Consider the following 24841-nt stretch of genomic DNA (forward strand, 5'->3'; position numbering starts at 1 on the left):
CTTCACCCTGAATTCCTTTTAGGGTATATTTTAGGTCAGTGACTGCAGCAGCTTACAACTTGATTCTTGTAGAACTGGATGGTGGGCAACATTCTTTATTTTACAAACCCCTCCCTTTCGGTCTTAATTTAGATCAAGGCTTGGGAGGCATTTCATGACCAATTTGGCCCATGACACTAGGAATGCTCATTCCCAGGTAAGGCCAGGATTTCATTGATAAGACTCTCCATGTGCTATTAGTGGATTAGGCCCTGTTGACAGTAGCCCAAAGCCTCTGGACTGCCTGTCTTACTGGTCTGCTATGGTCCAGGAAATGGTTCCCTCTCGTTGCTTCTTCCCATAGCTAGAGTTACGCTATTACCATCATTGATCTTAAGAGAACTATATATCAATATTTGGTGAATCATTTCAAGTCACCTAGTCATTGTTATTTTTATCACAGGCTCAGTCACACATCTGGTGATGCAAGAAACAATCATTTTGTAAAATAGGCAGGATATAAACAATATAGCTAGTGACATTAATAAGGTCATATGTAAGTATTTAAGCTAAGAACTTCCATTAGGTATGGCCCCGTATCTCCCCAGGTCATGTGACCTGGTCTGTTCTGTACCCGTCGCTATCTTTAAGGGAAATGATATATTGGCATTGTACATAAAATTCACCAAAGATGTATGCACATCCAAGGTGAGTGGTGGGTCATCATGATCCCTTACAGAATTGAGAAAGGAATGTTATCTCCAAAGGGGTTACATGGCTGGCGCTAGAAAAAGAAAAATTGATCTTTATGGTTGAGCAGGTATTTCTGCCATTAGGGAGTTCAGGTTAATGCATAAATGCAGATGCACAATGCACACAAGAGGGGAGGCAGGAGGCCCAAACGGGCAGAGAAAAAACAATTTGTTTAAATTTTTCTTGTCTTGCCTTAAAATATGAATTTTATTTCATCAAATCCTAGTTCACAGTAGATAGGGAAGACTTACAACTGTCACATGATCTCTAAAAGACAAGTTAGCAGCAGAACCATTTATAGAAACCAGGTGTTCTGTCTTTTGGCCTCCACCAGGCATATTAATCTTCACCATCTTGTGTATTGAGCAAAGGCTCAAAGTTGCAGCACCGGCAGGGCTGGACGCTCAGTAGGATTGGCCTTGCACGATCGTGTGTGGCTCAGCTGGGGTGCAGAATCCAAGAAGGTCCTTTTCCCGCGGGGCCTGGAAGTGTGGCCTCACTTTCCCACGCAGGCACCCTCAGGTCTCCGGCTCCTCACCTGCCGGCTGCTTGGTGACGGAAGGATCCCGCAGCCTCGCCCTCTGGCTCTGACACCCAATGGGCGGCCGCGGGCCTCTCAGGTGGGCGGGGCACGCCCTGGGAGCCGTTCTGGTTGGCCCGCGGCCCGGCCAGGCACATGACGTCTCCGTCGCGTTGTGCTGGCGTGAAGTGGTAGCGTCCGCTCCGGGAGCCTGAAGGAGACTTGGAGGCATCTGGGCCGCGCTGCTTGGGTCGTTGGGAGTCGCCGCTGCCGCCACTGCCCGCACTCCATGAGGAAAATGCTCGCCGCCGTCTCCCGCGTGTTGTCGGGCGTCGCCCAGAAGCCGGTGAGGTGGCGTGAGCGACCCGGGGTGGGGCGCGAGTGGGCCCGAGGCCGGAGGACGCCAGAGGGCAGGGCGAGCGGGCTGAGTGGGCCGGGCGGGCCGGGCCTCGTGGAGCCGCGGGCCTTTGTCCTGCCTCCACGTCGTGCGCTCCGCTCCTGGCCGCGAGGGGAGCGGTGGCTCGGCCCTCGGGCGCCGACTGAGGGAGGGGGAGCTTTACAAGGTCCGCGTGGAGGTCAGGCGCGGCTCCCGGTGCCGGCCTGATCGGTGCGCTCTGGAAGGGCCCGTTCGTTTACCTCCGACAGAAAAGGGGGCCTTGGGCTTCCTCGAGTCTCCAGTTGACCGCCTCTTCCCAGCCCACTCATTTTAAATCTTCCTCTTGACCGGGAATCCGGAGACAGAGTGGCTCGATTCAGACTTCAGTTTCACTAGTTACTAGCCCTGTGACCTTGAGTAAGAGGTTTTTGTTTTTTCTTAAAGATCCCCGTGCTCAGTTTCCTCATCTCTAAAATGGAGATGAGAGTACTTACCCCGTGGGGTTGTGTTTTTTTCTTAAATGAGGATGAGAGACAGTGAGGCTTAAACGAGTGACAAATATGTAAACCTTTCCCAGTAGCGCCTGGTACATAGTAGGTGCTACCTGTGTTAAACATTGTTATTATCATTTAGGATCTCTGTTGCCTTATTGATTCTCTGGAAGATCTGTCCATTGATGTGAGTGGGGTGTTAAAGTCTGCTACTAGTACTGTATTCCGGTCAATTTCTCCCTTTATGTCTGTTACTATTTGTTTTATGTATTTGGGTGCTCCTATATTAGGTGCATATATGTGGACGGGTGTAAAATTCTCTTCTTGTATTGATCCTTTTATCATTATATGGTGTCCTTTATCTTTCTTTATGCTATTTGTTTTAAAGTCTATTTTGTCTGATATGAGTGTTGCAACCCGCGCTTTCTTGTCATTTCCGTTTGCATTCCCTCACTTTCAATCTTTGTGTGTCCTTTGCCCTAAAGTGGGTCTCTTGTAGGCAGCATATTTTAGGCTCTTGGTTTTTTTTTAATCCAGTCTGCCACTCTGTGTCTTTTGATTGGAGCATTCAGTCCACTGACATTTAAGGTAATTATTGATAGTATGTATTTATTGCCATTTTAAACCTTGTTTTCCAGTTAATACTATGTTTCTTCTTTGTTTCTTTTTGTTTTTCTTTTTGTGGTTTGATGATTTTATTTTATGCTTGTGTTCTTTTTGGTTTTTGTGAATCTGCTGTATGTTCTTGATTTGTGGTTGTCCTGTTTTTCAAGTATGTTAATCCCTTCCTGTATCTGTTTGCTTTAGACTGGTAGTCATATAGGCTCAAATGCATTCTAAAAAAACGAATCTACATTTTGTCACTCTCCTTCGCCACATCTTATGACTGTGATGTCCTTTTGACATCTTCATGTTCATCCTTCTGCTGTTCCTTGTGTTTATCATCACTGTCACAAATAGTTTTTTTTTGTTTTGATCTGTATAGTGGCTAATTTAAGTAATTTACTTTCCAATTGTGATTTCCTCCTTCCTATATCTTCTTTTCTATATAGAGAAGACCTTTGAGTATTTCTTTTAGGGTAGGTTTAGTATTGCTGAATTCTTTTAGTTTTTGCGTGTCTGAGAAATTCTTTATTTCTTCTCCTATTCTAAATGATCATCTTGCTGGGTAGCGTATTCTAGGTTGCAGATTTTTCCCTTTCGAGACTTGAGTATATTTTGCCACTCCCTTCTGGCCTGCAGCATTTCTGTAGAGAAATCAGCCGATAGCCTTATGGGGACTCCCTTGTAACTAACACTTTGTTTTTCACTTGCTGCCTTTAAAATCCTCTCTTTAACTTTTGCCATTTTATTATAACATGTCTTGGTGTAGGTCTGTTTGGTTCATCTTGTTCGGACCCTCTGTGCTTCCTGTATCTGGATATGTTTCCTTCTTTAGGCTTGGGAAGTTTTCAGTCATAATTTCTTCAAATACATTTTCAGTCCCCTTTTCTCTTTCTTCTCTTTCTGGAATCCCTATTATGCGTAGATTGGCACACTTTATATTATCCCATAGGTCTCTTATATTGCTTTCATTTTTTTTTCACTTGCCTTTCTGTCTGCTGTTTTGATTGGGTAATTTCCACTATTCTATTTTCGAGGTCACTTATTCTTTCTTCTGCATTATTCATTCTGCTATTCATTGCCTTTAGCTCAGCTTTCGTCTCAGCAAATGAAGTTTCTAATTTTTCTTGGCTCCTCTTTATAGTTTCTAGTTTCTTTTTACAGTAATCTGCATTTCTGTCGATAGCCTTAAGTCCTTCAGTATTTTCATTATCTCCTTTTTGAACTCGGTATCTACTAGACTGAAAAGGTCTGTTTCATTGTTTGTTCCTTCAGGGGAATTCTCTTGGTCTTTTAACTGAGAGTGGTTCCTCTGCTTCTTCATTTTGCTTATATTTTTCTTACTCTCTGAATTTAGGAGAAACAATTATCTACTGTAGGCTTGGAGGGCTACTTATATGCAGGTGCCTCCCTGCGTAGTTTGTGTGGGTTTAATATTTTTTTGGCATGAGGGCTGTTTTTGGTTTGGATTCTTGCCGTCTCTTTCCTCTGCGTGTGCTGGTCGTTATCCTCTTGATAGGGGATGTGCAGGTGCGTGGCCCGCCTGTGCTCCCGGGGAGGGTGGGGGCAGTGGTTGGTGCCCAGTCACGGGACCGTTGGCAGCTGCAGTGGTCTGCGTCCGCCTCTGGAGTCCGAGATGGCAGTGGCGGCTCGAGTCCGCCCCCCGGACCTCGTGTAGGTGGTGCCCTGCTGCCTGAGAGTGCACGCACGGAGAAAGAAGCTCCTATGGCGGTCCCACCCCTCTCTTCGTGCACCCCCCAACAATGGCCCCTTGCCTTTCTGGCGGGCCCAAGCTTCTTCCCATATTCCCTCAGTTATGGTGCACCACACTCCAGTCCCCTCAGGCTGTCTCCACGTAGCCAACTCCAGTCCTCTCCCTGGGTCTGATCTCCGAAGCCCAAACCTCAGCACCCAGCCCTTGCCCAGCCCAGTGGAGGAGCGTCTCAAGCTGGGGAGTGCAAGGTCGTGGTACCAACCGTCTGTGTAGGTCTCTCTCCGCTTTGCTTTCCACAAACCAGTTGCTGCACTCTCCTCCAAGGTTCCGAAGCTACACCTCTGTCCTGGGTGATATCTCCACCAGTGAGGGGACTTCTCAGGGTGTGGAAACCTTTTCTTTTTCACAGCTCCCTCCCAGGGGCGCAGGTCCCGTCCCTATTGCCTTCTCTCTTTTTTTTCTTTTTTCTTTTGTCCTACCCAGTTATGTGGAGATTTTCTTGCCCTCTTGCCCTCTTGTCTGAGGTCTTCTGCCAGAGCTCAGTAGATGTTCTGTGAGAACCGTTCCACATGTAGATGTATTTTTGAGGTAGTGATATTTGTGGGAGAAGGTGAGCTCCATGTCCTACTCCTCTGCCATCTTGATCCGAATCTCCCTCACACTTCTTTTTCTTAAATTTTTAAAAAACATTTTATTTATTTATTTATTTGGCTGTGTCAGGTCTTTAGTTGCAGCACACAGGATCTTTCGTTGCGGCTCATGGGCTCTTCATTGTGTGTGGCCTTCTCTCTAGTTGTGGCACATGGGCTCCAGAGCGTGCGGGCTCAGTAGTTGCGACATGCAGGCTCTCTGGTTGTGGCATGCAGGCTTGGTTGCCCCGCGGCACATGGGATCTTAGTTCCCTGACCAGGGCTCGAAGCCACGTCCCCTGCATTGGAAGGTAGATTCTTAACCACTGGACCATCAGGAAGTCCTCCCTCACACTTCTTTTTTTTTTTTAAGTTTTATTTTTATTTTATTTATTTATTTATTTTATTTGTTTATTATTTTTGGCTGCGTTGGGTCTTCGTTGCTGCGCACAGGCTTTCTCTAGTTGCAGCGAGCGGGGGCTACTCTTTGTTGTGGTGCACGGGCTTCTCACTGCGGTGGCTTCTCTTGTTGCAGAGCATGGGCTCTAGGCGTGCGGGCTTCAGTAGCTGTGGCACACGGGCTCAGTAGTCGTGGCTTGTGGGCTCTAGAGCGCAGGCTCAGTAGTTGTGGTGCACGGGCTTTGTTGCTTGTGGCATGTGGGATCTTCCCGGACCAGGGCTCGAACCCGTGTCCCCTGCACTGGCAGGCAGATTCCTAACCACTGCACCACCAGGGAAGCCCCGAAGCTCAGGTTCTTGATGTCTCATCGCAGAAAGAATTCAGTGAGAGACAAAGTGATAGGTAAGAAGTGGATTTATTTAGAGAGAAACAGACTCCACAGAGTGTGGGCCATCTCAGAAGGTGAGAAAGGCCCCCCTCACACTTCTGATATGACTTTTGGCTTAACTTTCACTTAACGTGGCTCCTTTCACCCATTATATCAGTGAATCTTACTATTTTTGAGATTCATAGTAATGAAATGGGAGAAAGTATGTAAGTAGCTTTCTGACAGTCAAAATCTTTGACCTTATCCTCTTGCTTTTTATTATGTAGAACTGTCATTCTTTGTTGTCGGCAATTTAGGATGGAGAAAGAGAATTTTTCGTTTTCTTGGTTACTGTTGCTTGACTGGTTTGGTCGTTAGTTTTCAGTCTCCAAAATGCAGTTTCTGTAGTTGTATCTGGAAATTTATTTTGCAAGACAAGATATATATTTCTGGCCCCACAAAACAACTTAACTGTCAAAAATAACATATCCATTTCATGATTGCCAGACATAACCTTTTGTTTGTCACCTCATACTTCTCAACTTCTTCCCAAATTTCTCAATTTTCTTCACTTATTCTTAGATGTATTGGACTCTCTCAATCTCTAACTTAACTGAAGCATTTGTCTCTAGCATTTCAACTTTTTTCTCCAGCAATGTCATGGTTTTTGTTGGCTTTATCGGATAATGGTATATTGATGGGTGAAGAGATCACTAGATAATAGCTTTCTGCCTATTGGCTTGTACACTTAGTAGATCAACCTTACCCCTTCTCATCAAGATCAAGTCCATTGCTACAAGTTGGATGGTAAGGTAACACAGTGTATGAACATATCACATACTTTTTGTGGGATCTGAAGAATGTTCTTCAAGTCTGCATGAGAAGAAGTCATATTGGTTTACATATGTGTGACGTGGCAGAATGTGGCTAAAGTAGTACAGTACTCCTAACTGATTAAATGTTTGTGGTCTAACCTGGACCTTAGCCATCACATAGAGTACTGTTGCTGTGAGCAGAGTGAAAAGGAAACATTTCTGGCAGCTTTTTACCCCCCGGCCCCAAGCAGTGACAGCCAACTGAACATCAAGAAGGGAGCACTGGGGACTTCCCTGGCGGTTCAGTCGTTAAGACTCTGCACTTCCAATGCACAGGGCGTAGGTTTGATCCCTGGTCGGGGAACTAAGACCCCACATGCTGTGCAGCGTGGCCAAAAATAAAAAGGAAGGGAGCACTAGGACTCTTCGGTGGCCATGCGGGTTTGAGGAGGCAGCTCGTGGGGGTGAGGTGCTTAAGGTGAGGTAACACAGACCTTGGAGCCAGATTTGCTGGGTTTGTACCCCAGCCCCAACAGTTAAGTGCTCTATGGCTTTGGGCAACTCAGGTAGCATGAATCTCATCAGCACAGAGAGAAAGCTTCACTGAAAACTCATTGCAGGTTCCACCCCCTCAACTCAGATGGCAACAGTGCAGTCAGAGGCCTGCCCTTCTAAGCCTCAGCCCCATGTAGCAATAGGAATTGAGGTTAAAACACAGATGCCACTAATCTGCACACCAAATGGCATGAGTCAATGACACCAGCTCCGAGATCTGTTTTGAGCCCAAGCAATGGTCCAAGTTGCACATAGGTCACCTTGGTTGATCTAACAACAGATCAACTTCAGAAAGAGGCATTTTTGTCAGAATTTCACCCACTGAAAACACAGCTGGCTAATCTTTTTTTCCCAGTAATAAATGAGAAGCATTTATTTTATTATTTTTAATTTTTGAATTTTATTTTATTTTTTATACAGCAGGTTCCTATTAGTCAGCAATTTTATACACATCAGTGTATACATGTCAGTCCCAATCGCCCAAGTCAGCACACCACCATCCCCACCCCCCCACGGCTTTCACCCCTTGGTGTCCATACGTTTGTTCTCTACATCTGTGTCTCAACTTCTGCCCTGCAAACCGGTTCATCTGTACCATTTTACTAGGTTCCACATATATGTGTTAATATGCGATATTTGTTTTCCTCTTTCTGACTTACTTCACTCTGTATGACAGTCTCTAGATCCATCCACGTCTCAACAAATGACCCAATTTCGTTCCTTTTTATGGCTGAGTAATATTCCATTGTATATATGTACCACAACTTCTTTATCCATTCGTCTGTCGATGGGCATTTAGGTTGCTTCCATGACCTGGCTATTGTAAATAGTGCTGCAATGAACATTGGGGTGCATGTGTCTTTTTGAATTATGGTTTTCTCTGGGTATATGCCCAGTAGTGGGATTGCTGGATCATGTGGTAATTCTATCTTTAGTTTTTTAAGGAACCTCCATACTGTTCTCCATAGTGGCTGTATCAATTTACATTCCCACCAACAGTGCAAGAGGGTTCCCTTTTCTCTACACCCTCTCCAGCATTTGTTGTTTGTAGATGTTCTGATGATGCCCATTCTAACTGGTGTGAGGTGATACCTCATTGTAGTTTTGATTTGCATTTCTCTAATAATTAGTGATGTTGAGCAGCTTTTCATGTGCTTCTTGGCCATCTGTATGTCTTTGGAGGAATGTCTATTTAGGTCTTCTGCCCATTTTTGGATTGGGTTGTTTGTTTCTTTAATATTGAGCTGCATGAGCTGTTTATGTATTTTGGAGATTAATCCTTTGTCCGTTGATTCATTTGCAAATATTTTCTCCCATTCTGAGGGTTGTCTTTTCATCTTCTTTATGGTTTCCTTTGCTGTGCAAAAGCTTTGAAGTTTCATTAGGTTCCATTTGTTTATTTTTGTTTTTATTTCCATTACTTTAGGAGGTGGATCAAAAAAGATCTTGCTGTGATTTATGTCAAAGAGTGTTCTTCCTATGTTTTCCTCTAAGAGTTTTATAGTGTCCAGTCTTACATTTAGGTCTCGGATCCATTTTGAGTTTATTTTTGTGTATGGTGTTAGGGAGTGTTCTAATTTCATTCTTTTACATGTAGCTGTCCAATCTTCCCAGCACCACTTATTGAAGAGACTGTCTTTTCTCCATTGTATATCCTTGCCTCCTTTGTTGTAGATTAGTTGACCATAGGTGCGTGGGTTTATCTCTGGGCTTTCTATCTTGTTCCATTGATCTATGTTTCTGTTTTTGTGCCAGTACCATATTGTCTTGATTACTGTAGCTTTGTAGTATAGTCTGAAGTCAGGGAGTCTGGTTCCTCCAGCTCCGTTTTTTTCCCTCAAAACTGCTTTGGCTATTCGGGGTCTTTTGTGTCTCCATACAAAGTTTAAGATTTTTTGTTCTAGTTCTGTAAAAAATGCCATTGGTAATTTGATAGGGATTGCATTGAATCTGTACATGGCTTTGGGTAGTATAGTCATTTTCACAATATTGATTCTTCCAATCCAAGAACATGGTATATCTCTCCATCTGTTGGTATCATCTTTAATTTCTTTCATCAGTGTCTTATAGTTTTCTGCATACAGGTCTTTTGTCTCCCTAGGTAGGTTTATTCCTAGGTATTTTATTCTTTTTATTGCAGTGGTAAATGGGAGTGTTTCCTTAATTTCTCTTTCAGATTTTTCATCATTAGTGTATAGGAATGCAAGAGATTGCTGTGCATTAATTTTGTATCCTGCAACTTTACCAGATTCATTGATTAGCTCTAGTAGGTTTCTGGTGGCATCTTTAGGATTCTCTATGTATAGTATCATGTCATCTGCAAACAGTGACAGTTTTACCTTTTCTTTTCCAATTTGTATTCCTTTTATATCTTTTTCTTCTCTGATTGCCGTGGCTGGGACTTCCAAAACTATGTTGAATAATGGTGGTGAGAGTGGACATCCTTGTCTTGTTCCTGATCTTAGAGGAAATGCTTTCAGTTTTTCACCATTGAGAATGATGTTTGCTGTGGGATTGTCGTATATTGCCTTCATTATGTTGAGGTAGGTTCCCTCTATGCTCACTTTCTGGAGAGTTTTTTTTTATCATAAATTGGTGTTGAATTTTGTCAAAAGCTTTTTCTGCATCTATTGAGATGATCATATGGTTTTTATTCTTCAGTTTGTTAATATGGTGTATCACATTGATTGATTTGCATATATTGAAGAATCCTTGCATCCCTGGGATAAATCCCACTTGATCATGGTGTATGATCCTTTTAATGTGTTGTTGGATTCTGTTTGCTAGTATTTTGTTAAGGATTTTTGCATCTATTTTCATCAGTGATATTAGTCTGTAATTTTCTTTTTTTGTAGTATCTTTGTCTGGTTTTGGTATCAGGGTGATGGTGGCCTCATAGAATGAGTTTGGGAGTGTTCCTTCCTCTGCAATTTTTTGGAAGAGTTTGAGAATGATGGGTGTCAGCTCTTCTCTAAATGTTTGATAGAATTCACCTGTGAAGCCATCTGGTCCTGGAGTTTTGTTTGTTGGAAGATTTTTAATCACAGTTTCAATTTCATTACTTGTGATTGGTCTGTTCATATTTTCTATTTCTTCCTGGTTCAGTCTTGGAAGGTTATACCCTTCTAAGAATTTGTCCATTTCTTCCAGGTTGTCCATTTTATTGGCATAGAGTTGCTTGTAGTAGTCTCTTAGGATGCTTTGTATTTCTGTGGTGTCTGTTGTAACTTCTCCTTTTTCATTTCTAATTTTATTGATTTGAGTCCTCTCCCTCTTTTTCTTGATGAGTCTGGCTAATGGTTTATCAATGTTGTTTATCTTCTCAAAGAACCAGCTTTTAGTTTTATTGATCTTTGCTATTGTTTTCTTTGTTTCTATTTCATTTATTTCTGCTCTGATCTTTATGATTTCTTTCTTTCTGCTAACTTTGGGTTTTGTTTGTTCTTCTTTCTCTAGTTCCTTTAGGTGTAAGGTTAGATTGTTTATTTGAAATTTTTCTTGTTTCTTGAGGTAGGCTCGTATAGCTATAAAGTTCCCTCTTAGCACTGCTTTTGCTGCGTCCCATAGGTTTTGGATCGTCGTGTTTTCATTGTCATTTGTCTCTAGGTATTTTTGGATTTCCTGTTTGATTTCTTCAGTGATATCTTGGTTATTTAGTAACGTCTTGTTTAGCCTCCATGTGTTTTTTTTTTTAGGGTGTTTTTCCCTGTAATTGATTTCTAATCTCATAGCGTTGTGGTCCGAAAAGATGCTTGATATGATTTCAATTTTTTAAAATTTACTGAGGCTTGATTTGTGACCCAAGATGTGATATACCCTGGAGAATGTTCCGTGCGCACTTGAGAAGAAAGTGTAATCTGCTGTTTTGGGATGGAATGTCCTATAAATATCAATTAAATCTATCTGGTCTATTGTGTCATTTAAAGCTTCTGTTTCCTTATTTATTTTCACTTTGGATGATCTGTCCATTGGTGTAAGTGAGGTGTTAAAGTCCCCCACTATTATTGTGTTACTGTCGATTTCCTCTTTTATAGCTGTTAGCAGTTGCCTTATGTATTGAGGTGCTCCTATGTTGGGTGCATATATATTTATAATTGTTATATCTTCTTCTTGGATTGATCCCTTGATTATTATGTAGTGTCCTTCCTTGTCTCTTGTAACATTCTTTATTTTAAAGTCTATTTTATCTGATATGAGTATAGCTACTCCAGCTTTCTTTTGATTTCCATTTGCATGGAATATCTTTTTCCATCCCCTCACTTTCAGTCTGTATGTGTCCCTAGGTCTGAAGTGGGTCTCTTGTAGACAGCATATATATGGGTCTTGTTTTTGTATCCATTCAGCAAGCCTGTGTCTTTTGGTTCGAGCATTTAATCCCTTCATGTTTAAGGTAATTATCGATATGTATGTTCCTATGATCATTTTCTGTAATTGTTTTGGGTTTGTTTTTGTAGGTCCTTTTCTTGTGTTTCCCACTTAGAGAAGTTCCTTTAGCATTTGTTGTAGAGCTGGTTTGGTGGTGCTGAATTCTCTTAGCTTTTGCTTGTCTGTAAAGCTTTTGATTTCTCCATCGAATCTGAATGAGATCCTTGCTGGCTAGAGTAATCTTGGTTGTAGGTTCTTCCCTTTCATCACTTTAAGTATATCATGCCACTCCCTTCTGGCTTGTAGAGTTTCTGCTGAGAAATCAGCTGTTAACCTTATGGGAGTTCCCTTGTATGTTATTTATCGTTTTTCCCTTGCTGCTTTCAATAATTTTCTTTGTCTTTAATTTTTGCCAATTTGATTACTGTGTCTCAGCGTGTTTCTCCTCGTGTTTATCCTGTATGGGACTCTCTGCGCTTCCTGGACTTGGGTGGCTATTTCCTTTCCCATGTTAGGGAAGTTTTCGACTATGATCTCTTCAAGTATTTTCTCTGGTCCTTTCTCTCTCTCTTCTCCTTCTGGGACCCCTATAATGTGAATGTTGTGTTTCATGTTGTCCCAGAGGTCTCTTAGGCTGTCTTCATTTCTTTTCATTCTTTTTTCTTTATTCTGTTCCGCAGCAATGAATTCCACCATTCTGTCTTCCAGGTCACTTATCCGTTCTTCTGCCTCAGTTATTCTGCTATTGATTCCTTCTAGTGTAGTCTTCATTTCAGTTATTGTATTGTTCATCTTTGTTTGTTCTTTAATTCTTCTAGGTCTTTGTTAAAGATTTATTGCATCTTCTTGATCTTTGCCTCCTTTCTTTTTCCAAGTCCCGCATCATCTTCACTATCATTATTCTGAATTCTTTTCCTGGAAGGTTGCCTATCTCCACTTCATTTAGTTGTTTTTCTGGGGTTTTATGTTGTTCCTTCATCTGGTACATAGCCCTCTGCCTTTTCATCTTGTCTATCTTTCTGTGAATGTGGTTTTTGTTCACAGGCTGCAGGATTGTAGTTCTTCTTGCTTCTGCTGTCTGCCCTCTCGAGAAGCATTTATTATTTCAAAAAAAAAAAAAAAAAAAGGAAGGGAGTTGTAGAGAATATCTTCCTTCTGGTGCTGTTCGAATCATAAAACATCCCTCAAATCTTTTGTTTTTTTAAGTCAGGGAATGCTAAGTATCTTTTCTTTTGTCTTGTACATTTCTCACTAAGGTGTTTATCTCATGCTTTGTGTAGTTTAAAATATTTTTCTTATAGTACCGTTTCATAGGGAAGTGATTTGCCTGAAATAGGAGTTGAATCATAGTTTTATTTGAAGAACAATTCTGAAAGTAAAGCATTAGCTTGCTCAGCCTATGTGGTTGTGACTAAGAATAGCATAAACATACCCCACAGATTATCTAGTCTCTTCAATTTGGCCATTAATTTCATTATGTTTTCACTGTAATTTCTTTGAAAACAAAGTGACTAAATAGACGGGTTTCTGCAGTTTGCCTTCAGATGGGGGTACAATCATGTTTCATTGGCCAAAGCATGGATTCATTTTGGAGGATAAGATCCCAACACAGTGAACAGAATGGAAGATAGCCCATGAATGTGTTAGGGCTTTTAGAGTTCTAGGACTGCATCCTGGTAACTGATTAATAAGGATAACAAGTCAAAAATAACCAACAATAAAAAGCACTGATATACTTGTATATTTTGATCTTTCAAGGCAAGCAGAGTGCTGGTGGCATCCCGTAATTTTGCAAATGATGCTACATTTGAAATTAAGGTAAGAGGTGTTTTGCTTCGTGTTAAATTTTTTTCCACAGGTACACTTTGATATATAGTTTTACCTTTGCAATAGAGCATTTTGATATTCATGCTTTTCACCATTTTATTCCAAATATTCTAGAATCGAAGATTCAGAGAAGTTTAGCAAAAATTAGAATTTACTCCTTTTATGTAGCAGCTTTTTGGTAGTTCGGAGCAGGAGAGCAAGCTAAAAAAATTAAAGACCTACTCTAGGACTTAAAATGTGATTTGGTAACATGTTTGAATAAGAAGATTCTTAGAATGCTTCTTTGAAAGTTTGTCTTTCAACCTATAACTCAGTTGACTTCTAGGGGTTTTCAGTGAAAGTCATCTTAGAAAGATTTCCTTCCTCCAAAACCCCATCTCATTGCACAGTGAGTTTTATGAAGGAATCAAAAGCAATATGCATTTCTGACGTGCTCGCCTGCTGGTTTTCAAGTTCAGTATTTGCTGGTTTTCGATTTAAATATTTCGAGTTAGATCTTAGAATGGGTTGGCAGTGTTTACATTGTAGTGACTGAGAGATAATTGTCTGATTCCATTTCAGAAATGTGATCTTCACCGGCTGGAAGAGGGCCCTCCTGTCACTACAGTGCTCACCAGGGAGGATGGGCTCAAATACTACAGGATGATGCAAACTGTTCGTCGAATGGAGTTAAAAGCAGATCAGCTATATAAGCAGAAAATAATTCGTGGTTTCTGTCACTTGTGTGATGGTCAGGTGGGTGGTAGTTTTGTAATAAAACTGTGTTACTTAGGAATTGAAGTATGGTGTGTGTTTATTGGCTTTTACCCTGTTTTATCTGTCTGAAGGATTTGAGGCTGGTATTTTAGAATAAAAATGAGAATGCTGAGACCTGCTAGGAAGCGATGCTAAAGAATTTACTCATGTATCACATTGCTGACTTCCTGTGCCATTACAGCATTATGATCACCTGTACTGAGTATACTTTTGGGGGAAGGGTTTTTGTTTTGTTTTTTGTTTTGTAGGTTTAGGCCAAGGTTTACAAAATGAAATGCCTACCAGGGACCAGTTAGGTAGAATAAATGAGTGAAGGCTGCCAGCTGTATGAAGAATCGAGAATGGTGACAGGGACTGGTGGTGAAGTGGAGCAGACAGGCCCCACCCGCAGGGGTAGAGTCATAACCGGCTGGTAGTACAGCCACTTGGTGCTTCCTGTTGCTGGTGTCTTCGAGAGAAGACAGACGTCTCCATTTTCATGTGAAATTCCCCAATATTTTAATGTTCACATTTGATTCAGGATTTTTTCAAATCACCATACAGGCTTAAAAGAAACAATGTATCTGTGGATTGCCAGTTTATGGCTCTGGCTTGGGCCTTGCCCTCTACGCTGTTTCTGGTGAAAAATAGAGGTATTTGTTGTTATTAATGAAGAGTTCTACTAGGCCAAATGTTTCATAATAGTCTAGGAAACCTTTTAACTAGAAATGTGTACTGTACTGACTCATTGCCACTTCTTTCTTGAATGCAGGAAGCTTGTTGTGTGGGCCTGGAGGCCGGCATAAACCCCACAGACCATCTGATCACAGCGTATCGGGCTCATGGCTTTACGTTTACTCGTGGGCTTCCTGTCCGAGCAATTCTCGCAGAGCTTACAGGTTTGCTATTAATTTAAAAAAAGGGGAAATTAAGTTTTCACATCTCCTATTAATATGCTAACCGTTTATAGTTAACATTGAAACCTTTTTGAGGGTTAAAAAAAAAAAAAACTGAAACCAAAAAAACCTCTCTCTCCCTTTTGGTGCTCTGGTACCTCTATTGTGCTTTTGAGTAAACTGACCATTTTTGAGGTTATCTGGCCTCTCAGGTAAAAGGTCAGCTCTATAAAATCAGAATAGTGTTTATCAGTCAAGCATGCCAATAGAAATCTAACAAAGAAAGTAAATTGAGTATAAGTATTTCATTGGGTAGAAATTAAATTCTAGGAATCTTCTCAATAGTCCCTTTGTCCCCCTTGACTCTTATACCAGTGTAGGAGAAATCGAAAGATGTTTGTAACTGGCCAAAACAAAAGTCTAGGGTACCACACTAACATCTGAAGAAAACTCAGTGATTAGAGAGCTGAAAAAGTTGGAAAGGTCAAGGACATGGGACTGGTCTGACCTTCATTATAAAGGGGCCAGGAGACAAGGAGGACTTGTCTATGTATTTGCATAGAGGGACAGGTGCTTATGTAGTTGAATCGGTTTCTGAGTTTTAATGGTTGAGCCTCTACGTAAATACTCAGGGTGTGATTTTGTTTGTTTTATATATTTGGTTTGTGATGTGTCATGTTTGTGTGATGCCACTTCTAGGACGAAGAGGAGGTTGTGCTAAAGGAAAAGGAGGATCGATGCATATGTACGCCAAGAACTTCTACGGGGGCAATGGCATTGTGGGAGCTCAGGTAGTTGAGGGCTAGGATTGTATGATTTTCTGGATTTGGCCCTGGCCCACATCTGTGCAATATTTTGTACCCCAGAGAACTTCCCTCTGAAGTACTTCAGTACTTGGGGGGCACAGTGTGCTTTAAATGACCTCTTGCTTCATACCCTATCATTTGATCATTTAATAAATAGATTTGGACAGTGATTTAAAATGTTTCCTTTTAGGTATTTGTTATGTTTTATAAGTAAGCAAGAGCCTCTAGCAGTAGAACTATACCTTTGCCTTTTAATTGATATTTAAGTACATTAATTGCTTTGTCACATCCTCTTGGCCACACCTCTCTCCCTGCTGTAGACAGTGCTGGCACTGGTACCAGACCAGGAGAGGCAGGTGGTCAGGATCTTAAGGGCCTAGTTTGAATCTAAAGCCAGCTTCTGTGGTTATACCGTCCTCCTTGTTCTCATCAGTTAGTAAATAATCAACAAGTAACAGTATAAGATCATATCTAGATTGTTCGGTTTACTTTCTAATATATTAAGGTTCTAGCATCTGGGTTTTTTTGTTTGTTTTGGGTATTTTTTTAAATTCTTGGTTTCTTTTTCTTTTTTTGGCTTTTTAGTATTTATTAGCAGTTGAATCTCTGAATGCATAAATGTTATTGCTAAATGGTTGACATAGAATACGATAGTAGTTATTCGTGTTACTTTGCCAGTTTGTTTATAATATTGGGGGTAGGGTAAGCAGAGACAGCGTTGGGGTAGGGACAGTGTCATTTCTATCTCACATTCTGGTCAGGAGTTAACATTCAGAGCATTAACTTCTTCCCTCACGCATTTCTGTGGTTCCTTTCTTGGTTGTCCTTAATATTAGGTGCCCCTGGGAGCTGGGATTGCTCTGGCCTGTAAGTATAACGAAAAAGATGAAATCTGTTTGACTTTGTATGGTGATGGCGCTGCTAATCAGGTGAGTATGTGTCTCTTAACTTTGCAATAATGATTACAGTTTTATGTCCAAAGTGTTGAATATTCATAGTTCAGTTTGTGGCAAAGTAGTATATTGCTTACTAGTTGAAATGGCCATTTATGTGGCAAGCTAAAATTTGGTTTTGTGGCCACATTAGAGATTTACATCCTGGCATTGTTTCACAAGTGCTTTATATAGGCGTACTCCTGAGAGTACGCTCACCTCTGCTCTGCCTCATTGCTCCACAGACTCTCTGGGGAAGGACTGATTTACATTTTAACCCTTGGCAAACCAGTTCTTAAACCAGTACTGTAATGTACAGACTCATTCTCCTGAATGCCAAGGCACTGTCAGACTCCTCTCGTAGTTTCTGAGCCCTGACCCCTGCTCTTCTGTCATGGTCTGAGTAATCACCAGTCTGTGGCTGACACCCTGCGAGGCCCTGCTCTGGATGCTGATTCTCAGACACTGGTTCACTCTGGTTATCCAGAGGGTCTCACAGAATTTATAATAAAGCACAAAACTAGGCAGCTGTAGTACATTCTTACATGTCGATCTTTTCCCATTGTATTCTCTACTGCTGCCTTGGCCCTGCAGAAGCAAGTAGTAGTACTTGGTTTGTCACTTCCTTAGCGGCAAAAGAGATGATGCGTTTGCTGCGCCGTCCCCCCCCCCCCGCCCCCCCCCCCAAGCGCACACACTCCTTTGCTTCAGAAGCTTAGTTGTGGGTGAGGCGTTTCATCCTATGAAAGCTTTCTCTGCTGGGTAGAGCAGCGGCTGTTGTGGATGATGAAGTCTAGAGAAAAACAGCAAAATGAAACCACTTGAGCTTTTATACATACTTCCAGGGTCAGATATTCGAAGCTTACAATATGGCGGCTTTGTGGAAATTGCCTTGTATTTTCATCTGTGAGAATAACCGCTATGGGATGGGAACATCTGTGGAGAGAGCGGCAGCCAGCACTGATTACTACAAGAGAGGCGACTTCATTCCTGGGCTGAGGGTAAGGACACCTGTTGTAGAGCTGGAGCTACACCCTCATGGCCTGATGCCCGGGCACTCTGTCAAGTGCCCTTGAAAATCTCAGACAGATCAAAGAGTTCTGTTTTCTTAGTGGATGAACAGGTCGTGTAAGATGAAAATGGTTTTAGGCAGTTGGATTTATGCTCTGCCCCTTTCCTTTTTATTTTTAAAATTTTATTGAAGTATAGTTAATTTACAATGTTGTGTTTAATTTTTCCCATTTATTAATAGGTAGATGGAATGGATATCCTGTGTGTCCGGGAGGCCACAAGGTTTGCAGCTGCCTATTGTAGATCTGGAAAGGTAAGATTTTTCTTGTAGGCCTCTAGGCTAGAGATTTCTAATGACATTTATCTGTCTTAAAGTTAAAAGAATGCCTCCTGTGTCGATTGTAGTAATTTAGGAGTAGCTGCTAATTGAGGTGTAAAAGATAGAAGCAGGGTCCAGTTAAGCGAATCGGGTCCCTTCATAAATAACATGGTCTTGATAGCTCACGTCTTGGGAAACATTCCATGTTAGCCCCATTTGGGGTAAATCTTTCCTTCCAGTGCTCCCTCAGCATTCTGCCTCTGTCTTCATTGTGACAATCTGTTTTGCCTTTTGGTTTGGTTAATTATGTGCCTCTAACTCCCCCCCCCATCAATCATAAGCCCCTTGAGTGAATAGACTGGGGACTCCTGCAGTACCCTGCACAGAACTTTGCTTATGTAAAATAGGCATCCAGTATAAGTTTGTCTTCTATAAATTAAATAATGTTTAAATTATGTAGTCTTAGTCACGCTGTTTCAGTCCTAAGAATCTTGACCCTTACAGTTATAGCAGTGGAGGGAGAAGGGAACAGTGAGATTGGCCTAAAAAGAGGCTTACATGCCATCTGAGCTGGTGGAGAGATGTTCTTCTCCCTAAATCAGTGTTCCACAGCCCAGAAAGCAGGCCCCTGAGGTTTACCTTTCAGTGACTTCCCCCACGCACGTGTTTGGGCAGTAATGCAAACAAGATTTGGCTGGCAGTGATGAAAATGGAAGAGAGGGTGAAGAGGGGAGGGAGCTGTAGAACGGTTGAACAAGAAGAAAATGAGATGACTAAGATGGCAGGTTGGTGGCAGTGGGCTCAGTGGTCTGTATCAGGACTCTGAGACTAGGGGTCCACGCCCTGGGTGGCGGGTATCATCCCCCTCTCTCCCAGTTCCTGAAAGAATACGTGGCGTCCAACAGTATGTGGAAACAGGATCAGTAGTTTATAGCGTGTGTTGACTTTCTCAGCCTGACCAAAGCCTGATCTTGGAATTAGGGGAGGGTCTGGAAAAACCCCTTCATCACCATCCCCTTAGCCTAACCAGCCGTGCTTCCAAATGGCTACGGGATGATTAACAATCAATCAATAGGTGACAGTTACTGAGAGATGATATGTCAGGCAATGCGCTAAGCACTTAGGTATTACCTTTTTTAATCAGCGCAACTCTGAGCTGGGTTAATTACTGTTTTGTAGGTGAGGAAACTGAGGTATGTAGCTACTATACAGTACAGCCAGAACTGGAACCCAAGCACTTGGATTCCATCCCCCGCCCTCTTTTAACTACTACACCAAACTGCCCAAGGATCCTAGATCCACCCCATCCCCTCTGTTCGAAGTTGTCTTCTAAAAGGGGGCTGGTGTAGCATGAGCAAGCTACCTCGTGGTAGCCGGACTCTCCCAGTCGCAGGATCAGCACCTGCCAACTTTCTGTGACACACTAGCCAGATCTCTGTGAAGCAGGATTGGTCGCCGTCTGCTACAAAACACTGCATGAAATGGGTGTGACGTAGAAATTCACCTATCCAGCCTCTCTTCATGTGTGCTGGGAAGTGGAGAAGTACGAGAGGACTAGAGGTTTGCTTTTCATCTTACTCTGTTAAGGTTTATGTTAGTATTTTTCTCTAGCCTTGATCAGAATGCTTATAGATGATTTCACCTGTGACCAGGGGAGTGGGCGGAAAGACTAGCATATTGACCCTGAAGATAAATGCCACCCCTGCTTCCTGATAGGCTTTTCTTCATTAAATCTATGGTGTTCTTAAAGAATTATATATCAAATGCAATTCTGGTGAAATAGAACCCATTGACATTACATAAAGAATTGTCTGCCTTTTTGATTCAAAATATGCTGCAGGGGGTGGCTTTTATTAATAAGTTCCTGTTAATAGTAAGAAGGATGAAACATGCAATAAATAGGTAATAGAAATGAGAAGAGATAATCAGTCAGTCAACTAAGAAGAAATTCTTAACAACTCAGATCTGATGAAGGTATTTGATCCTGAAAGGATGTACGTTTGAGGCTGTGGCCATTGTTTCGCCTAACCTTCACTGGGTTCTGTTTTAGGGGCCCATACTGATGGAGCTGCAGACTTACCGTTACCATGGACACAGCATGAGTGATCCTGGAGTCAGGTATGGTCGTGGGAAAACTTGAGTGTGGTATCCGAAGTGGATGGGCTTTGAATGGTGCTATTTACATGAAAAAGCAAAGCATTTCAGTGTTTGCTTTTGAAGCCAGACACCAGTTGGCTTCATGCATTGATTTAGTAGTCAGTCTGAGCCTGAAAGCCGTGCCTTCCAATAAATTGGTTCCAATATAGAAAGCATTCTGAAAATTCCTACAGTTATCTAGTGTGTACATGTTAGTTAGCATGAGCACCAATAAGAAAACAATTGCAGAGAGAGAGGAATTGTTGCATAAAACAGGACTGATGGTAGAGTAGTATAATTGGGGGCATTTACCTTTTGTAGGCATTACCCCAGATTCTCTCATGGCATATTCCTCTTCTGGCTGGTATGAAGCAAGACCAAGTAGCACATGGGATATTCCATATGTTGAAATAAATCAGTCAAAAAAAAAAAAAAAAAAGGAGTTTTGTCACCTGGTAACTCTGGCATGTAATGCTGCAATCCCGGAGTGTGGCATAATTAAGAGTAGATTTAGTCAAAGTAAGCCGTAATAAAGTCTTTGAGTATAGAATGAAGGTCTAAGGGAAAATGTTATGAAGAGCAACTTATATGGAAGAAAGCACTTGGTGTAATTCTTTTCTTAAAAAAATGGTAGAGCCTTTCTTTGCTTTTAGTGTTATTTCAAATGCTGTAGGACAAGGGTCAAATTCTACAACCAAGAATCGGAAAACCTCTCCAAGTTTTTGCCACCACACTGCTCTGTGGTCTTAAGGGAGAAAGGCAAGGCACATATTTTTTCCTGCTTAGCCTTCTGCTGCCTCAAAGGTTATAGCTATCACCACAGAAAACCATCTCCCCTGCCTCCACACACTTAAAGAGGCTCCACCACTACCTTCATGCCCTACCTCTAGATCAAAGCAGCAAATAGAAACTTGGCCCCTGTTGTCAGAATGCCAGAGGAGCCAGGTGAATTGCCATTGTAGAGTTTTCTATAAAGACAGAGCAGCTCTTTCTTTCTTACAGAGTATCAGGATGAGTTCTTGTATTTTGAAAGTATATAATTCTGCCCTTCCTACGGTGACATAAGTACTGATGTGCTCCTTTGTCTCAGAAACATACTGCTGTGTTTCACAGACTGTCTTTGCTATATACCGGCACTGTTCTTAATCTACTTGTAACTCTGTTTCCCTCCCTATAGTTACCGTACACGAGAAGAAATTCAGGAAGTTAGAAGTAAGAGTGACCCTATCATGCTTCTCAAGGATAGGATGGTGAACAGCAATCTTGCCAGTGTTGAAGAACTAAAGGTACAGTGACTCTTGATGGTTTAAAAGTCTGCCTTTGAAGGTTGGCTCTCCTTTTTGAGCAGTTTTTCTCTACACAAGAAGCTGCCACTCCTAGGTAAACTAGGTAAGTAAATGGGAAAGTACATATTGTATTGGGTTGGCCCGTAAGATGGCATGGGAAAACCCGAACGAACTTTTTGGCCAACCCAGTATTTTTCACGGGACATTAAACTCCTCCACCATCAGTTCTTCTTTCCTGAAAATATACTTGATTTTTAATTCATAAATGTTCCCTCGCCAGGGTATATGTCTAAAATGTTGGTATCTGTACTCCAGAGTACTCCCTCGTGGATCGTTGTGTCATTTTTAAAATAACATTTTCAATAATAATAGGTATACTTCCAGTACTAGTAGAAGCGTTAACAACTAGCAACAGGTTCCCAGTAGAACAAGTTGGTACCTAAGCTGCTGTCTGTCTATTCAGAACATCTCTTGAACTATAATCTGATTGATTTTTAGGAAATTGATGTTGAAGTGAGGAAAGAAATTGAGGATGCTGCCCAGTTTGCTACAGCTGATCCTGAGCCACCTTTGGAAGAACTCGGCTATCACATCTATTGCAGCGATCCGCCTTTTGAAGTCCGGGGGGCAAACCAGTGGATCAAGTTTAAGTCCATCAGTTAATGCGAGAATGCGAGATGGTTACACGTTCAGTGGGCTATTCGGCAGCAACTGTAAGGAATGCTTTGGGTTCTCAACTTTGTTAAGGAGGAAAAAAACCTATAGAAAGAAAGTGTAGATTTAGATAGATAGATAGGTAGTGTAATTGCATGTGGTTTGTACAGTGTTGCATTAAAAGGTATAACGTCTTTTAATGTTAAATCTTAAGGATAGTATGGATCTTATAAAGGTTATTTTAGTTATGTAGGTCTAAAATAGGTAATAAGAGTTTGCTTAACCCTCCTTCAAATTACTTCTTTAAAATAATTCTATTTGGTTTAGTTGTATACTAGTTTAACAAATACTTTTTTAGTTACTAAAAGGAAAAACAATTCCTTATATGCCTGTCCAACTCTGCCACCTTTTTGTGGGGCGATCATTGTCCTGTCCCTCCCAGTGCCCAACAGCTTACCTGGTGTACCCTAACGTGCACACACGCCCCCATTTGTGTGCATGTTGGTGCTGAAGCCTGTTCACACTGAACCATCATTTCTCCTTAATAAAACACAATATTTATTATATAACCAGGCAGGGGTGGAAGGACAATTCGATTTTTAAATAAGACTACTTCATTTTAAAGGCCAAATAACTTAGTTTTCTCCATTTATGCATTCAGTATAAATATGAAGCTATTTTCTTAATAGTTTTCTGTTTACATTCATATCAAACATTAAATACAAGGCATATTCTTATCAATTTTATCTTTTTTGAATTTTAAGTGCAATTCCAGTTAATAGTAATGTATGAAATGTATAATCTAAAACAGTGATTCCCAGCCTTTTTGTTATTTTAAACACCTGTTGTTTCACCTTTCCAGCAAATATTTTTCCATTGAAGTAAATTAAACTAAAATTCATTTTTAAGGATTCCCTAATACTCTGGGATGTCAAGACCAGGTTTTACAGTCACTCTTTTCACAATACATACAAGTTCTACTCACCTTGAAAAACATGTTGATAAATAAAAGGTTAAAATTTTTTCCATAATTCTTTAAAACTTCAAGTTCTTAAATTGTTCATTGAACATGTGGTGTTTCCCTTGTGTAAATGCAGCAGAATTCGTGTGTATCTTAACAGAAGCTTTAACAACAAAGATGTCAGCTCTTTGCTCCCTCTGTCCCCTGGCTTAGCTGATTGATTAAGCCTCATCTTGGGTTGCCGGGGCCCCCTCAGCCTGTCTTCTGTACTGGGAGACTGCAGTCCAGAGCCTGCAGAGGAGACCACCACTACGAAACAAACAGGAGTCTTCTTTAGAGTCGTAAGAGAAGATAACTTCAAAGCAACACAGCAAAATACTTCTTTAGGAGCCCTTATGGCAAAAGCTATAGTATATATACTTCCAGACTTGTCTAGGTTTGCTGTCTAGTCTTAAAAATGCAGTCCCTAACTTAAAAACTTAACTAAAATAGCAATATGTTCTCTTCACATATAGGAATATGTTCTCGTCACATATGGAGGTGACACTTGTGCCTTAGCAGGAGTGGGACATGGCCTGAGAGGTATTGTACAGGAGTGCTGGTGCATCTGTGCAGAGCAGGCTACTTAAGATGACATGGGGATGAAAATGCAGGGTGCAAGTTAAAGAAGGAAGGGTTTGGGTGTAGCCCACTGGCATCTCATGTCTCTCTTCACTCCACTCCCAGCCAGGCCTGTCTCTTGACTTTTCTTACTGGGCCTTTAGCTTCTGCCCCCTCTCCGCTTTTCCCCAACTTTAACCTTGGAAAACTCCAGAGTTTGGAGTGAGGTTGGTAGTTTTTTTCCTGACTAAGCCTTAGAAAAGGGAGTTAACGTTAATGAAGGGGGGAAAGTTACCAGCAATTTGTTTTCTACTGCTTTACTTAAAAGCCTAATTACACCAAAAAAGTCATTTTCTGTTCCACAAAGTGTTTGTTTTGAGGCTATTCTTACCGTAGTCTAAGGTACCTTAGGTCTTCCTTAGTGATATCATTAAGAATATCAGAAAGTGTATAACCTTCTTCAAGAATCTGAAACAAAGATCAAATACATTAATAGCTAAGCAGCTCTGTAATGATAGCACAGGAATGGTTTGTTTGGTTATAAGTTTACCTTTTCAATTGTTTTCGTATCTGCTCCTTGCAGTTGCAACCAATCGACAAGCTCTTTATCTGTTCTCTGCCCGTAAGACCGAGGAGGGGATGCTGAGTTCTCTGTAATCTCTGTAATGATTAGAAATTTATGTTGTATACTGATGTGTAACAGCAAAACTCTTCAAGTAACAAGTTGGATGAAATAAACTTTCCAGAATGTGATGTGAAAAGGAAATGGATTAAACCTGGCTCAGCTGCTCTGCTACAACACTGTGCAACAGTCCATAGTCCTTGGAGTCACTTTACAGAGATTAAAAATATTCCGTACCTGTGATACCTTTAATATATCGAACTTCAAACAAATTATCTCCTACTTTAAATGTGTATTCCCATCTTTAAAATGCCTTTTCTAAGGAATCATATCCCTAACTGCACTGGAATTCAAATGAGGAAATAGGTTTTAATACTGAGATTTGGCCTCACAGCTTATCCATTCCACATTCCAAGAGGCAGCTGTAGCCCTTTTGGGCACCAAATGCATAAGGCTGGTTGACTGAGGTATAATTTATGCCGTAAACCA

General features: G+C 41.3%; 2 protein-coding genes across 2 annotated transcripts in view; one reads left to right on the top strand and one right to left on the bottom strand.

The window, feature by feature from the left end:
* Positions 1-1420: 1420 nt before the first annotated feature.
* On the top strand, positions 1421-24483 carry PDHA1 (pyruvate dehydrogenase E1 subunit alpha 1). Its single transcript, XM_007174681.3, has 11 exons — positions 1421-1598; positions 13326-13385; positions 13956-14129; positions 14902-15028; positions 15725-15816; positions 16668-16760; positions 17609-17764; positions 18016-18087; positions 20144-20211; positions 21407-21515; positions 22014-24483. The coding sequence occupies exons 1-11, from the start codon at positions 1542-1544 to the stop codon at positions 22176-22178; spliced, it is 1173 nt and encodes a 390-aa protein (XP_007174743.2). The 5' UTR covers positions 1421-1541; the 3' UTR covers positions 22179-24483.
* Positions 23352-24841, bottom strand: part of MAP3K15 (mitogen-activated protein kinase kinase kinase 15) — a 117097-nt gene continuing 115607 nt past the window's right edge. Inside the window, exons 26-28 of the mRNA XM_057538248.1 lie at positions 24281-24390; positions 24122-24198; positions 23352-23439 (exon numbers count right to left, since the gene is read on the bottom strand). Coding sequence (XP_057394231.1) covers positions 23352-23439; positions 24122-24198; positions 24281-24390 — 275 coding nt within the window. The remainder of the gene's footprint in view (positions 23440-24121; positions 24199-24280; positions 24391-24841) is intronic.

This window comes from Balaenoptera acutorostrata, chromosome X (genome assembly GCF_949987535.1).
Source record: "Balaenoptera acutorostrata chromosome X, mBalAcu1.1, whole genome shotgun sequence".
In the NCBI taxonomy this organism is placed as follows: Eukaryota; Metazoa; Chordata; class Mammalia; order Artiodactyla; family Balaenopteridae; genus Balaenoptera; species Balaenoptera acutorostrata.

Coding starts and splice junctions, on each gene's coding strand:
- PDHA1 (XM_007174681.3), top strand. CDS start 1,542: ATGAGGAAAATGCTCGCCGCCGTCTCCCGCGTGTTGTCGGGCGTCGCC. Junction 15,029..15,724: donor AATTCTCGCAGAGCTTACAG/GTTTGCTATTAA, acceptor TGCCACTTCTAG/GACGAAGAGGAGGTTGTGCT. Junction 18,088..20,143: donor CCTATTGTAGATCTGGAAAG/GTAAGATTTTTC, acceptor GTTCTGTTTTAG/GGGCCCATACTGATGGAGCT.